Genomic DNA, 13,857 nt, shown 5'->3' on the forward strand with positions numbered 1-13,857 from the left:
ATCCTTTAACAGAAAGCATGAACTAAAAGATGAATCCCAGCACAGTACTGAGCCTCAAAACAAAATTGAGTGCTTGGTGTCCTGGCTATCTAGAGAAAAGCATCTCAGGTGGTAACTCAGAACTGAAGCCCTGAGAACTGGAATTGAACCAGCAGTTGCTTCACGCACAGCAGAGAAGTCAAACTTCTGTTACAGTTGGGAAGTGAGACACCATGAGAACAACTGACAACAACACAAGTTTACAGTTAATGGCAATTTTTCTTGGCTCACAAATTTTGAGATATTTTGACTGTATTATGGTGACAAACTCTTATACCCATTATCTCAGAGAACAACTTCCAGGGATAACTGAAAGGTCATAAACTATGAAGAGAATCTTTCCATCACTGACTTGCCTTGATAATTTTCTGCAGATTCCTCCAGGTTTCTTCAAGAGCTTCCATAGTGAACCAAGTGTAGGGGTTGGAGGCCACACGGAAGCTCTTGATCTGGCGATCAAGCTCTGCCAGCTGGTTGAAATCAGCTTGGGCAGAACTTAGGGAGGAACGGAAAGCGTCATGAGCTTCTCTCAGGGCTTTGATTTCCTCCAGTGAGTTGCAGCGCACAGGATCTGTCAGGTCCTCTTCAGCATTCTCAAACCAACTGTTGAAGGCAGAGGCCTTCTTTGCAAAAGTCAGGAACAGATCCTCAACCTTGAAAAGAGAAAAAATCCAGTTGTTCAGTAATGGGAATATTCTGTATGAGCTCATCAGGAATTAATATACAAGAGTTTGCCTTGCAAGCATCTCAGAAATTCTTGTTAATTCTCCAGGATCTCCAAAATCATTAGCTGCAAAAGGATGAACAAGCTACAGAAGTTGCAAGTGTGTATTTTGTATTAAGTGCACAATTAGAATTTTTTAGCCCCATGGTTGGCCACTCACCTTTCTGAAGTGCTCCTGAGCCTCCAAGAGTTTCTTTTTCCTGGTAGCAGAATTAGCCAGTAGCTGATTCCAGCGTTTCATTAAAGAAGCGTGCCGGGCCTCAATGGCCTTGGACTGGATGTGCTTGGCTGCAAGCAGCTGGTCTTTCAGAGCAGTGATGTTTGCAATTCCCTCCTGCTGGAAAGCCTGAAGTCCAGCATCAAACGTTTCCTGAAGCATTAAAAGAACAAAAGGTATTTTAGATTGTATTTTTCTTTAGCCTTTCCAATACCCTGCATATATTTCAAACACAGATTCTTGTGTGCTCACAAGAGTTCAGCTGGTCCCTCCCTCACAGGGAGGCATCAGCACTGACCTGTTTGGTGAGCAAAGTTTGCACTGAAGAGAGGTCACGTCCATAATCATCTGTCTTCAGACTGTTTTCCTTCTCCCCTGGAAAATGAAATAAATGTTGCAAAATGTCCTTTCTCCATCTCAAATATTCCCCCTGCTCTACATCAGGTTACTACAAAAACATAAAGCAGGGACAGCACTGCTGATTACTCTGGGCTTAGGTCTGTTTGCTACAACAGCACTTAAGGAGCTACTGGAGACCTTTGGAAATGAAGGAGTTTAAGGATTATTTGTGACCAAATACTGTACTTCAGTACAGAACATACCTATCCACGACTCCACCACATCTGCTTTCCAGTTGAACTGGAGGAAGGCTGAGTTCTCATCCAATTTGGCTTTCCTCTGAGCTGCTGCTTTCTCCAGATCTGACACCTTGCCTCTGAGCCCCTTCATCTTGGCAGTGATGTTCGCCTCGTGGTGATTGTTCTATGCGACAGGGAAGAAAAAAAAATTAGACATCCTGCATGATGTTAAAGTCATCTGAGGCATTCAAAACGTTGGTGACAGAGCAAGGGCTTCAGCTGAAAGATACTGTCTCAGAAACAGCTTTGAAAGCAAAACACCAGCAGCTTATTCAGCCGCAAAAAAAAAAAAAAAAGCTCTTTTCAAAGACATGACAGAGAGGAGCAAGTCTACTGTAACACAAAGATGTCCTGGGGAGCCTTTGAAGGTTTCTCTTTACTAGTTCATGCTCACCTTTTTAATGAGATCCTCTCCATTAGCACAGACATCGTTCACTCTGTCCTTGTGGACAGTAAAATCAGTCTCAAATGCCTCGTGCTTCTTCAGCAAGCCCTGCAAATACAAGACACAGGCTTCTAAAAATAGTTTCTCACCATTTATTAAAAAGTATTTCATTTTATAAATGAGATAGCATAAACCTTTTCTGTCAAAAATTCATCTTAGCTGGTTAGCACAATTTACTGGTTTTCTGAGGACGAAAAGAAACAGAGACTGACTTCCAATCAGAGGTCAAGAGATGCAAAACTACATCAAACTGCAAGTAATTTCTACAGGAAATAACATTATTGGGATGCTTTTATAAAGTGAATTTCCATTTTTTACAGTGTAGGCCTTCAAAAAGAACCAACAGTATCCTCCAAATTGTAATGACAATTAAAGAAAAGGTTTGTTATGCTCTAACCAGCAATACTGAAACAATCAAGTGCTGGCAACTTCCTCCATACCTGGATAGCAGCAAGTGTGTCCCCGTAATCCTCACTGGCTACCAGTGTCATTTTCTCATTGATCCAGGCTTCTTCTTCCTCAACATTTGCTACAAACTGCTGATACTCCAGAGACTCCTCAAGACGCTGACCCCTGTGTGGGGAAGGTAAAATTAGTCAGTGTTGCTTTGAGATGTATTGAGATGTAAGATGTAAAAACAACGTGCAGAGCCTGAAGCCTGTCGTTCACACTTCACTCCTCCAGCAGCAGCCATGGCTGGTGCTCTACAAATTCCTTGGACTACAAAGCCTGCAACGGCCAAAGGAATGAAACAAATTCTCTCCCAACAATTTCTAATCAGGAAAAATCTCCTGGTAGTAGATTAAAGCCAGCTGACTGCAAGGCTGTGGTTCCCAATGGTGCAAGAAAAGGCTAAACACAACATACACCTCAAAAGGAGGCTCACGTTTCTACTGAGGAACATTGTGAGTAGTCTTGTAGAGTCTGATCATTGATAGATGCTGTTACATCATATACCTAATAACCCTGAAATTCTGTATGTCTGATCATTATGAATCCATGTAACTTTAAATTAATACTGAATTTTACAGAAATTCATACCTAGCAGATGCCAACTGTTTTAACTCCTTCCAGTGATCCACAAACTGAGCCAGTCTCTGCTGTATCTCCTCCTTTCCAATTGTGTTGTCATCTGAAAGCTTCTTACCCGTGTCCAGAACACCCTGCAGGGAAAGAGTTATTGGAACACCACCTGCCTTCCTCATGTGCATTGTTTGGGATCCAGCAAAAATACTGCTGGCTTTCATGTCTTCCATAATCAAGAAAGATGCTGCTTATAGAGAAATCTGTCAGGGGAGAGGCATTCACCTGGATAGCAGGTTCGTGGGCAGCTAATTCTGCTTCTAAGCGCTTGTGTTTCTTCCTCAGATTCTGCACACCAGTCAGGTCTCTGCCATAGTCCTCTGAGCTAACCAACAGTTTTTTCTCCCTAGATTCAACAGAGAAGAGAGAAAGATAAAATATGAAAATTACTTCTAAAAGTCCAATCTGACAAAGAAAACAAAAGACCCCCTCAGATACACAACTGCTGTGCTATTGCACAAAGATCTTGGATGTAAAAAGTTGTGTACAGGAGTTATTAGCAAACAGCAAGTGGCTCTTGGCAGCACATTCCTGTGATTTCATTTATCTTTGAAGGACAGAATTCCTCTGTACTATTTTATTTTTAAAAATATAGATGTCTTTTGTTAAGCTGTCCAATTTTTATTTGTTTTAAAAGCATGATGAAGAAGTGTTCTAATTGGAATGATTTCTATCAGCCTCACGTCTTTCCCTCCTCCTGAGGTACTAACACCAATGTGGAAAGACCATTTGATTCATTACAAGAACTGGATAGAATCAAGAAAGTACTTGAAACTGAAAAAGGTTTGAATTTTTGGTAGGAGCTTTCCCAAAAAGACTAGAATGAAATGTTTGTATCCAACCAATGTTTTTTTGGTTACAGGGATTTAACCAAAGAAAACTGCAGATATGAAACCACACCCAAAACTGTTTTTCTGGAATGACAGCAAAGGTGATCTCCTATAGACACACATAAATGTTGAAAGGCAGCTCTAAAGCCACACTAAAGGATATGAGTGTCATTGGGAAGCCCAGAACTTCCCAAATACCCACTTGATCCAGGACTCCTCGTCGTCCATGTCACGGAAGAACTGGTGCAGGCGGTGGCTCTCGTTGAGCTTGGCGCGGCGGGCGCTGGCCATGCCCTTGATGCGCTGGAAACGCCCATTGATGGTCTCACGTTTGTCCTTCACTTGGGACGTGTCAAAGGCACTGCTGGTCATCAGACTGTCAGCCTGGCTGTTCAGGTCCTTCAGGCGGTCCTGGACACAGTGGGGAGAGAGCAGGGATTGCTCAGAGCTTGTTTCTGTGCTCAGTATGTCAGGATGAAAATCGGAATCTGACTCGCAGTCACAGGTTTTGTTAAAACCGCACTTTGACAAGTCTGTGACTGCAGCAGGTATCAGGACCTGTACCTACAGAATTTGCTTATGACTATGATTTATCTTCCAAAACTAAAAGGAAAAGCAATACCTCATGAGCAGATATATCAGCTTCCAGTAACTGGTGTTTTTTCAGGAGGTTGTTAACAGATGCCAAGTCCTTCCCATAGTCCTCAGATGCCAACAAAGCTTCCACCTGGGGATGGAGAAGGAAACACGGAATGAACAACAAATTGTGTTTCACAAACTCCTTGAACCTATAATGGTTTAAGACCATGCAAATTACTTCTCAATTTTCTACTAAACCTTTACCTTGTCACCTGTTTAATACCTAAAAGGTTCCATGCAAATTTGCTTCTTCTCACCTTAGTGTTTATAACTAATAACAAGAACACATACATGAGAATTTTACTAGTAATAAAGTTTGGGGTTTTTTTAAATAAACAAAAGTAAAAGAGTAAAGACTTGCTCAAAAGTAAACAGAGCTCCACAAAATCTAACATCAACAAAAGTAATAAAAACTGAAAAGAAACTGCTTTGCAAGTAATTAATTCCAAGCTTATTACCTCTGAAAGCCAAAAGTCAAAGTCCTTGATTCCAGTATTGAAATTCTGTTGCTTATTAGCTTCTTTCAGTTTCTGACTCTTCTCTGCTGATTTCTGTACCAGGAATTGCCACTGGTCAGCCAGGGCAGCCAGACGTGCCTGTCAGAAAGTGGGAAAAATAGTAAATGTCACAAATGAAACATTAAAATGCCAGAACATGGTGGAAGTTTGGCTGCTGATTCCAGACATGCAAGTTAGAGTCACTATTTCATGCTGCCTCAATCAGAAGATCAGAAAATTTATCCTCCTTGAGACTGAAGCAGAATGATTTGCCTGATCTACACTGTGTAGTTGAAATACAAAAGCTTCCATAAAGCAAGATTTGTTCTAGATGGACACTGTCCTGCCTCAGTTACCAAAACACTGCTCAAAGCAAAGCCAAGCAAGCCTTGAAGGTGCCCACCTTGACGGCGTCCTCGCTGCCGGCACACGCGCCCCTCTCGATGAGGGAGTTGCCCATGTCGATGACACCGCGGATGCGGTCAGCGTTGGCGTGGAGCTCAGCTTCAAAGGCCTGGTGCTTCTGGTGTTTGCTCTGCAAGGACAAACCCAACACCATCAGGCACTGCACAAAGGGCTCCTCCATTGTTCTCATGGGCTGGGTTGTCACCAGCTTTTTGCGCAGGCTGAGCTGAAGAAGCTCTCTCTGGGCAGGGTATTTACTGCTTGCTGCAGTGGTTACTCTCATTACCTGGGTAACCACCACGTTTTGACCTGGCAAAACTGTGTGTGAGCTGATACACACAACTCTGGCAGCATGTCCTGCATTTCAGAGGTGCCAATGCAAAGTTCCCTGCACTGAGCCGAGCTGTTACTGCAGTAAATGTTCCTAGTTTTCAATGCACCCCTTTGAAAAGCAGCAATTACATATATCCTGAGTAGAGTAGATCATCCTTTCTACTTCTACAGTAATTGCACAAATTCCTACTTCCCTTCCTAATCTATAGGTAGTGAAAAGAAACCACTGCTCCAGCTTATCTGTTTTCTGCACAGTTGTGATATTAGTCATACACAGCCCCATTATATGTATAGAGAGAGAAAAATACTGAATTAACAGCCAAAAACTTCTGTAAAAACGTAACTGAATTATTTGGTAAGAATTTTTCTCTGCCAAGTTGAGAGCACCATGAGAACAACAGGAGCCTTGGTGTGGGAAGGAGTGTGCAGCTCTCATGTATCCACAATCCATCCACCCACCAGGAATATGACAACAGCACAAAAGTGACAAGACAGAATTTGCAAGTATGAACTGGAAATGCTAGTGACACTGAACATGGGTAGAGAGTGTCCTAGAGAATGGAATGAAAGGAAATGTTAGATCAAAAATAAAAAGGGAAAAATACTATAGCACTGGTATGAGAAATTCTGCATGAACTGCTTCGTTTTGGGAACTGTAAATCCCAAATCCTGAGATTATAAAACCATATTCTTCAAAGCTAGATCTACCAACTTAGCAAATTCAATTTATAAGCTGCCAATTGTGTCCCTCCATATAATTACCATGACAACAAATTGCAGACAAGCCTTTCTAGTTTAATATATTTTTTTTTCCAACTAAAAAGATAGTAATTTAATGTACCACACTCTGAAGTGACAAATGATTCTTTCATTTCTTACTCGTTAGAACAAAGAAAGAGGAAGCTATCTTCTCCCTCCACATATCCTCATTTTACTCCACTTCTTGGATTCTTATAAGTGCTGTCAGCTTTCCATCTGGTACATCTCTTTTTCTGGAGTGTTCTGTTTTATTCCCTTCTATGCTATTGCAAGAACTAAGCCAATCAAGATCTATCATTTACTAAATCCTCCATCTTCAGCATTTGTTTCTACAAACAAAAGCTCATGGATTTGGCATTATGCCCTGTGTTAAATCACCACAAGTGATGATCAAACAACCAAATTCCTGAAAAAGGGGGATAGAACCCCATTTTCCTATGGGCTAGATCCTAAAAAAGCCTAAACAACATCATAAATTAAACAGATCATGCAGAACACCTGCAAAACAAATACATAAATAAATGATGCTGAATAGGAATTAACAAAAAAGCCACACCCATAGGACGAGGATCAACAGCTGTACCTGGATGGAGGTCAAGAACTAACAGAAAACAAAGAGATTGCATGAACTGATGGATGGAGTAGCAACCAGAGCTTGGGCTTACACAGAAGCTTATACAGAGAAAATAAATTCACATACCAGGGCTAGTCCAAACTACTTACCAGCAGTTTGGAAAGCTATAAAACAGATTGAGAGAAGTAGTTCAGTGCATTCATACTACTTCATGAACCCAAATTAAAACATAAAAGGTAACTTTATTCCTTAATACTGAAAAATAAATTAGATTTCACATTTTATAATGTAAAAGAGTTGAGACCCAAGAATTCCATTTCCTTATTTTATTGTCTAGAAGCTGGGAGAGAGACACAATGGCCACTTGGGTTTCTTTAGGAAACTTTCTGCTGCAGATACCACATATCTTATTAATTATATGCATGAATAATTAATTAGAGACATGAATTATTACTAACCAAGTCCTATTTTGGGTCTCCTTTCATGCATAATGTAACTTCCATTTTCTCCTTGTTAAAAGGAGAACATGCCAACATGATGCACTATTCTTTCATCTCTGAACAAGAATTCCTGAGCATGGATTTTCAAACCAGAGGAGGCCTTGCAAAGTTAACAATGATATTCTGATTTTTAAGCCAAGAACCACATTCACCTGGATATTTGTGGGATCCTTATAGGACTCATCACTTGCAGTCTGGAGCTTTTCACTGATCCAGGCTTCTATTTCGTCCACATCACGACTGAACTGCTGGAGGGTCTGAGACTCTCCCAGCTTTGATCTCTTCTCAATCATTTGGGCTTTCAGACGAAGCCACCTGCAGTAATTTGACACATACAGTGAACAAAACACTAGAGCCACATGAGGCATCACCTTCAACAGCTACAGAACATCCCTAAAGATGATTTCCAGTCATCTGCCTTCTCCTCCCAGGGCAGCACTGACCTGTCCAGAACCTCGTTGCGTCTGTTGGCAATGACTCCCTTGGCATAATGATCTGCAGCAATCAGCTGGTCAGCAAAGGACTGCAGGACAGCAATTTTCTCTTCCTATTCAAACCAGAAACCATGAATTAGAACTGTAGTTCCCTAAAGCAAATGATGAGCAGTACCTAGAACAGAACAAGCCTTTTTATCTGCTTTAAATTTACATTACTGGGGTCCTGTGAAGGAAGTCTCTCTTCTACAGTACTGCAGAGTTCAACTTAGAACACTTTTCACCTGTGGTATTTAGGAAAAAAGGATCTTTTGGGCTAAAAACTCCAGCAGTATGATCTCTCAATAAATCTAGGCAACTTTCTGCTACAAGAAACTGGAAATATACCCTTTTCTTCCCCAAATAAAGGGAAAAAGTTATTTTTTATCAGTAAATTTACACAAATATTTTCCACTATGTCTACACTGTCTGTAGGCAGTGAAATACATCCTGATCTGCGTAAGCTGCTTCCAAACTTCTGCAGCAAATTCCACATGGCTGAATATTTGGAACTGAACTTCAGAAGCCATACATGGCAGGAACTCCTTTTGCCAATAATTCACATGAAAAAAAGGCAACTCTTTTCCCCTTACTTCAGCTATGCTCCTCACCTGGACATTGATTGCTTTATCAAAATCTTCATGTTTCTTGATGAGTGCCTCCACACTGTCTAAGGAGTCTCCTTTATCCTCTGTATTTAGGAAAGCCTCCCGGGCAGCCATCCAGTTTTCAGCTTGTTCACAGTCCCGATGAAACAGCTGGGAAAAAAAAGATCTAAAGCATCAGCAAGACAGATCAAGAGCACTGTTATCACCATGAAATGATAAACTCTTTAATGAAAAGAGGAATTATTTTTCTTATCCAAACTGCAGCAGAGTACCTGTAGTTCCAGGCACTGGTCCAGCATCATTCTGCGCTGGACCCAGGCCTTCTCCAGGTCTGTCCGTTCTTGGTCCAGAATATCCAGTTTCTCCTTGATCTCTGGGCTGGCATAGTGTCCATGGGCTAGAAGTTGTTGTCCAAACTGTTCAAATGCCTGGAAAGTGCCAGCTCTTGCATCTATTTCTGTGCGGTGTTCCTGCAAGGGGCAGAGATGTGCTGCTCAATAACCAGAGCTGGAACTGATCTATTTTTGGAATTCTAATTTGAAAATGTCAGAAAAAAGAATCATTAGTTGATATTTATGACACACTTTCACATACCTGATGCCTTTCCAATAAAGCTTCAGCTCCAGTCACATCCTTTGCAAGCTCATCTGAGGAGACCAGGCCCCGGATCCCATTGATCCAAGACATGAGGTCCCTGTGAACACACAGTAATAGGGAATTTTTCCCTCCCTCCACTGAAATAAGTCACAACAGGGAGAACAGTCCTTTTCTGAACCCTTCACAGGAATATTCCTGTGGAACAATAAGCCATGTATACTTCATTAATAATAAACAAATTGAGAGGGGGAATGGCGGCATTACCTGAAGTCACTGAGGAAACGCTGCAGGTCATGAGAATCTCCAAGCTTCTCTTTGCGCTGGTCAGCACGTTTTCCCAGACTATTCCAAGCCTGATTCAACTCAGTGCATTTTTCTTGGAGATCTTCAGCAGATTCTGGATGTGACTGAATCAGACGCTGGGCAGTTTCACCAAGAGAATTCACCTAGGATTAGAGGAAGGGAAATGAGCACAATGAAGACAGAGAGAACTGCTATAGTTAAATAATTTCTGGTAGATAAAAAGAAAGCTTTTGGGTTTTATTCCTCAGAATCTCACCTTGTCTCCCAGCGCTGCTAAGTCTCTCTCAAAGCCTTCATGTTTGCGTTGCAGAGCCTGAACACTGGCCAGGTCATGCCCATAGTTGTCTGTATTTAATGCTTGATTTTTCTCCTCTATCCATTCTTTGGTTTCATCAGCATCTCTGATTTGAAGGAAAGACAAAAAGAGAATTACAAGACCACTGTCCACTGAACAAACTGGGGGTTGAATATGATTTGTTTAGAATAGGTCCTGCTATATTTTAGAATTCTTGATAGACAAAAGACCAAACAAACCCCTTGATAGTCAAGACCAAACAAACCCCTCACCTGTGGAATCTCTGGACCTCGTGGGCACTGCCCAACAACTGGCTCCTCTCCTCTGCCAGCTGCTGCAGCGATCTCCAGCGCTCATTCAGCTCCTGGATGAGGGATTTGAAAAGTCAAGACTGGCCTTTCATTACAGCTGAAGGTTACTAAATTCTCCTTAATTCCAGAAGAATGCAAAAATTCAGATAGCTTAGTTAAATACAATAATTTGAAAGGTTTCTCCTGAGTTGTAAAATCAAATGATTTTATGTATATAAGAGAGTGGTGTAACTTGAGAAGCAAATGCTGTATATACTAATGCTTCTTTCAATAAATTTATTCATAAGAGTTTATAAAGTTTAATGAAAGACAAAGACTATTGAAAAGGAAGCTAAAAAATGTTCAAAACTTCTAAATCAGGTCAGAAGAAGTTGTGGAATTACCTTGATTGAGTTGAAGGTTGCCACAGTATGTACCATCAAACGTGCAGACTGTGTGAAAAGGCAGAAATAAAAAATATAGCATTGAAGTCAACTCTAACCAAAAGCAAAACCAGACTGAAAGTCTTTACTAAATTCAAATAGAAACCACTAAGAAATATAATGTAAGTAAATTACAGAAGCAATTATAAATAATTGATTGTAATATCTAAGGTATTATAGAGCAGAGTAAGAATAGTCAGAATTCACAAGTGAGCACTGTCACATCAGTGTAAACTGAAGCAAACATCTTAATGAGGACAAAGAAGATGAAAATTAAAGGCAACATTTGGTACATGAATTAAAAACCCCCAAATCTTAGTCATAGTTTGCTAACTTTTATAAGACTCTTAGAATTCAATGTGCACATTTATAATTTGCAGAAGATACTTAAAAAGTCACCAGTTCCTGGCAACATGTCTGCATTTTCTGTCAAAATATTGCACACTAACCTGGTTTCCCTACATTCACACAACTTAAAAGATGTACAAGCAGCTTTAAGTCTAACAGGGTGGATGCAAGACATAAAACATGGGAATGAAATGCTAGGGAAAACACATTGTTGGACAATTTAAAAAATATTTAAGATATTTTTGTGCTTTAGCAGGTGACAGCTCTTCCATTGTAATCATCTAATGAATGGAGAAAGGCTTCTTCTAACTATTGTAGTAAATGAGCTGGAGATGACTAATAGAATACAGCATATTTCTTACTAAAGGAGTATTGACATAAATGGTTTTGACTTTGAGGAATAAAAACATTTTTGTTGTAGCAAGCTGAAAGCAAAGAACTCATGCAAAATGAACAAGGGATTGTTCAACATCTACTGCCAGAAACTGGAATTGCTCAAAACTGAACAGAGTTAAAAACCAGGCTGTTGACAATTTCTATGGCACAGGAGAAGCAAATGGTCTAAAAAAGATGATGTGCTGTACTTTTTGTTTTATTTTCTTGTTGTGTGCTACTAAGCAATGACACCTACCTTCCAAGGAGAGGCTGTCTTAGAATCAGTTTCATCCTGTTTGAAAATGTGAAGAAACAGCTTTAAATATGAAGCAGAATCTAAAACTATCAGAATACAGTAAAAAAAATATTGAAAATATCTCTGTGTTCAGTCCTTAACATAGTAAATACATTTTTTCATGCAAGTATTTGTATCAATTTGGGTTATGCTGCTTGCTTAGATCTGTGATGTGGGGCAAGACACTCAGGAAATAAAGGGGTCATAGATAAGATAGTCTTTGAATGTCCATCCAAAGTCATTAGTGAGTCCCATCATGGAAATGAACTCCAATTATGGCTGAACTTCTCCTTGTACATCCCAAACCTGTTAAAATTGCCACTCCATCCACCTCAGAAATTAACACTTACCCTGGGCATCCCGTAGACTTCCTGCAAAGGAGACAGGACAAAGAATTTGTTATTTTCTAACAGAAAATATTTCTCCCAACATGCTTCACCTTAGTTGGCACAGGATAAATTTACAGCACAAGTATGTAGAAAGCTGTCAAAAAAACCCAAACCAAAACAGAAAACCCACAAACCTCCTCCACTCTGAATTGTGCTCTATTTTATTTCTCTTTCTCCCTAGCATTGCTCACCCATTTTCCTGCAAATAAAGGCTAAATTTCAAATTTCTATGAAGCAAAGTTAATGCATGGATTATCAACGACTTTTAATATTATTCTAAAGACTTTCCATTCCTAAAAAAACAAAGGAAAAAGCTCTAGATGCTGTTGCTATCTTTTATACAATTATTAAAAAATATAATAAAGGTTTTCTTGGGATGGCCACACTAGAGAACTAGAGAATCTTGCAATGCCAGGCAAAGACAACAGACAAAAGAAAGAAGGAAAGTATTTTGCTTCTTAAATTAGATTAAGGCAGAAAAAAAAAGAGCACCTGTTGCTGTACAGCTTGTACTTCATCTGCCATCAGCCCTTCTGACTCCAAGTCCTTGGCAACCTTGTTTATATCCTTCAGGCGTGACTCGTTGGCTTTGAGATCCTACACAGAACAGGGAAATATCCCAGAATTAAAATTCACCCAGGAAAAACACGTGGGACAGGGTGGCTCAGCAGGAGCACCCAGTGTGTGAACAGCAGGAATTGAGTGACCCTGAGTTCCCAGAGAGCCTGTGCCAGGAAATCCCAGCTGCCAGATTTTTTTTTCCCCCATATCTCAGGGAAATAACTCTGCAGATGGAAACCAAATGCATCTTTCCTTTCAATAGGAATAGCTTAACTGAAGGTTATGCTTCACACAAAGTGAAATTCCTCCAAAGCTTGGCAGACTCTATTGCAAAGTGTTGAAAGAGAGTTTCAGCTCTCTGGGAGCTGGGAAACATGAAGCAACCTGGGGAATGTAATCAAACTGAAGACACTTGAATGTGGGATTCTCTATCCTCACAAAATGAAATAAAAAATTGATATATACCTTCCATGGACCTTTTGTGTCAAATCAAAGCCATGTTTCCTTATCAGCTATGAAGAATTTTAAGGGATACATGACCAGAAAGCCTGAAGGGAAAGGCCAAAATTAACATACACGTCATGCAACATCACAACATACCTTCTGAAAATCATCAAATTTCTTCTGCAGAACCTCCACCTGCTCCAGATCAGCACCCACTTCCTCACTGGTGAGTGCTGCTTCCTTCTCATTGATCCACTGCTGGAGCTCGTTGGCTTCACGGAAAAGCATGAACTTCTTGCAGCTTTTTTCCAACATTCCTTTACGCTTTTCTCCCAGTTCCAGGAGAGAGTGATACCTGGGACAAGCAGGAAAGGAAAGCAGGGAACAGTCAGATGGAAATGAGTCCAATCACAGGCATTTCCCAAGTACTGAGGTCCCCAAAAATGGGGGATCCCTGACCTTATGCTCTTTTCTGCTACAGGATGAGGTATTTGTGCAGTTGGGAATGAAGACTGTCCGTGTCTCTCCTCCACATGGATTGCACACCAAAATGGGAACTCCCACATGCAACACCTCACTGGGCAAATGCAAACCCAAATCACAGCCTAGGTTGGAGTAGGCTCTTAAACCACAGCATCACTGCAGGGCACTAATGACTCCATAGGCCCTTGTCAAGAGATATTTTCCTAGAGTACATCAAGTTTGCCATCTGATTATGAAAATCCACCAGCCTCTAGCTTTAGGACTTAAACA

General features: G+C 40.6%; 1 protein-coding gene across 14 annotated transcripts in view; it reads right to left on the reverse strand.

Moving 5' to 3' along the window:
• Positions 1-13,857, reverse strand: part of SPTAN1 (spectrin alpha, non-erythrocytic 1) — a 46,144-nt gene that overhangs the window by 7,232 nt on the left and 25,055 nt on the right. For 11 of the 14 annotated variants that reach the window (XM_033518360.1, XM_015644685.2, XM_033518362.1 and 8 more), the window contains 26 exons: positions 13,261-13,459; positions 12,592-12,696; positions 12,061-12,081; positions 11,672-11,707; positions 10,654-10,701; positions 10,232-10,323; positions 9,921-10,065; positions 9,626-9,807; positions 9,359-9,458; positions 9,037-9,234; positions 8,768-8,914; positions 8,127-8,230; positions 7,836-7,998; positions 7,333-7,347; positions 5,516-5,647; positions 5,074-5,211; positions 4,599-4,703; positions 4,179-4,387; positions 3,372-3,492; positions 3,105-3,226; positions 2,504-2,636; positions 2,013-2,111; positions 1,583-1,742; positions 1,279-1,355; positions 924-1,133; positions 396-692 (listed from right to left, as the gene is read on the reverse strand). In XM_033518360.1, the coding sequence (XP_033374251.1) occupies positions 396-692; positions 924-1,133; positions 1,279-1,355; positions 1,583-1,742; positions 2,013-2,111; positions 2,504-2,636; positions 3,105-3,226; positions 3,372-3,492; positions 4,179-4,387; positions 4,599-4,703; positions 5,074-5,211; positions 5,516-5,647; positions 7,333-7,347; positions 7,836-7,998; positions 8,127-8,230; positions 8,768-8,914; positions 9,037-9,234; positions 9,359-9,458; positions 9,626-9,807; positions 9,921-10,065; positions 10,232-10,323; positions 10,654-10,701; positions 11,672-11,707; positions 12,061-12,081; positions 12,592-12,696; positions 13,261-13,459 (3,358 nt within the window). The remainder of the gene's footprint in view (positions 1-395; positions 693-923; positions 1,134-1,278; positions 1,356-1,582; positions 1,743-2,012; positions 2,112-2,503; positions 2,637-3,104; positions 3,227-3,371; positions 3,493-4,178; positions 4,388-4,598; positions 4,704-5,073; positions 5,212-5,515; positions 5,648-7,332; positions 7,348-7,835; positions 7,999-8,126; positions 8,231-8,767; positions 8,915-9,036; positions 9,235-9,358; positions 9,459-9,625; positions 9,808-9,920; positions 10,066-10,231; positions 10,324-10,653; positions 10,702-11,671; positions 11,708-12,060; positions 12,082-12,591; positions 12,697-13,260; positions 13,460-13,857) is intronic. The other 3 variants (XM_033518373.1, XM_033518369.1, XM_033518361.1) reach the window with 1 other exon arrangement.

This window comes from Parus major, chromosome 17 (assembly GCF_001522545.3).
Source record: "Parus major isolate Abel chromosome 17, Parus_major1.1, whole genome shotgun sequence".
Classification (NCBI taxonomy): Eukaryota; Metazoa; Chordata; class Aves; order Passeriformes; family Paridae; genus Parus; species Parus major.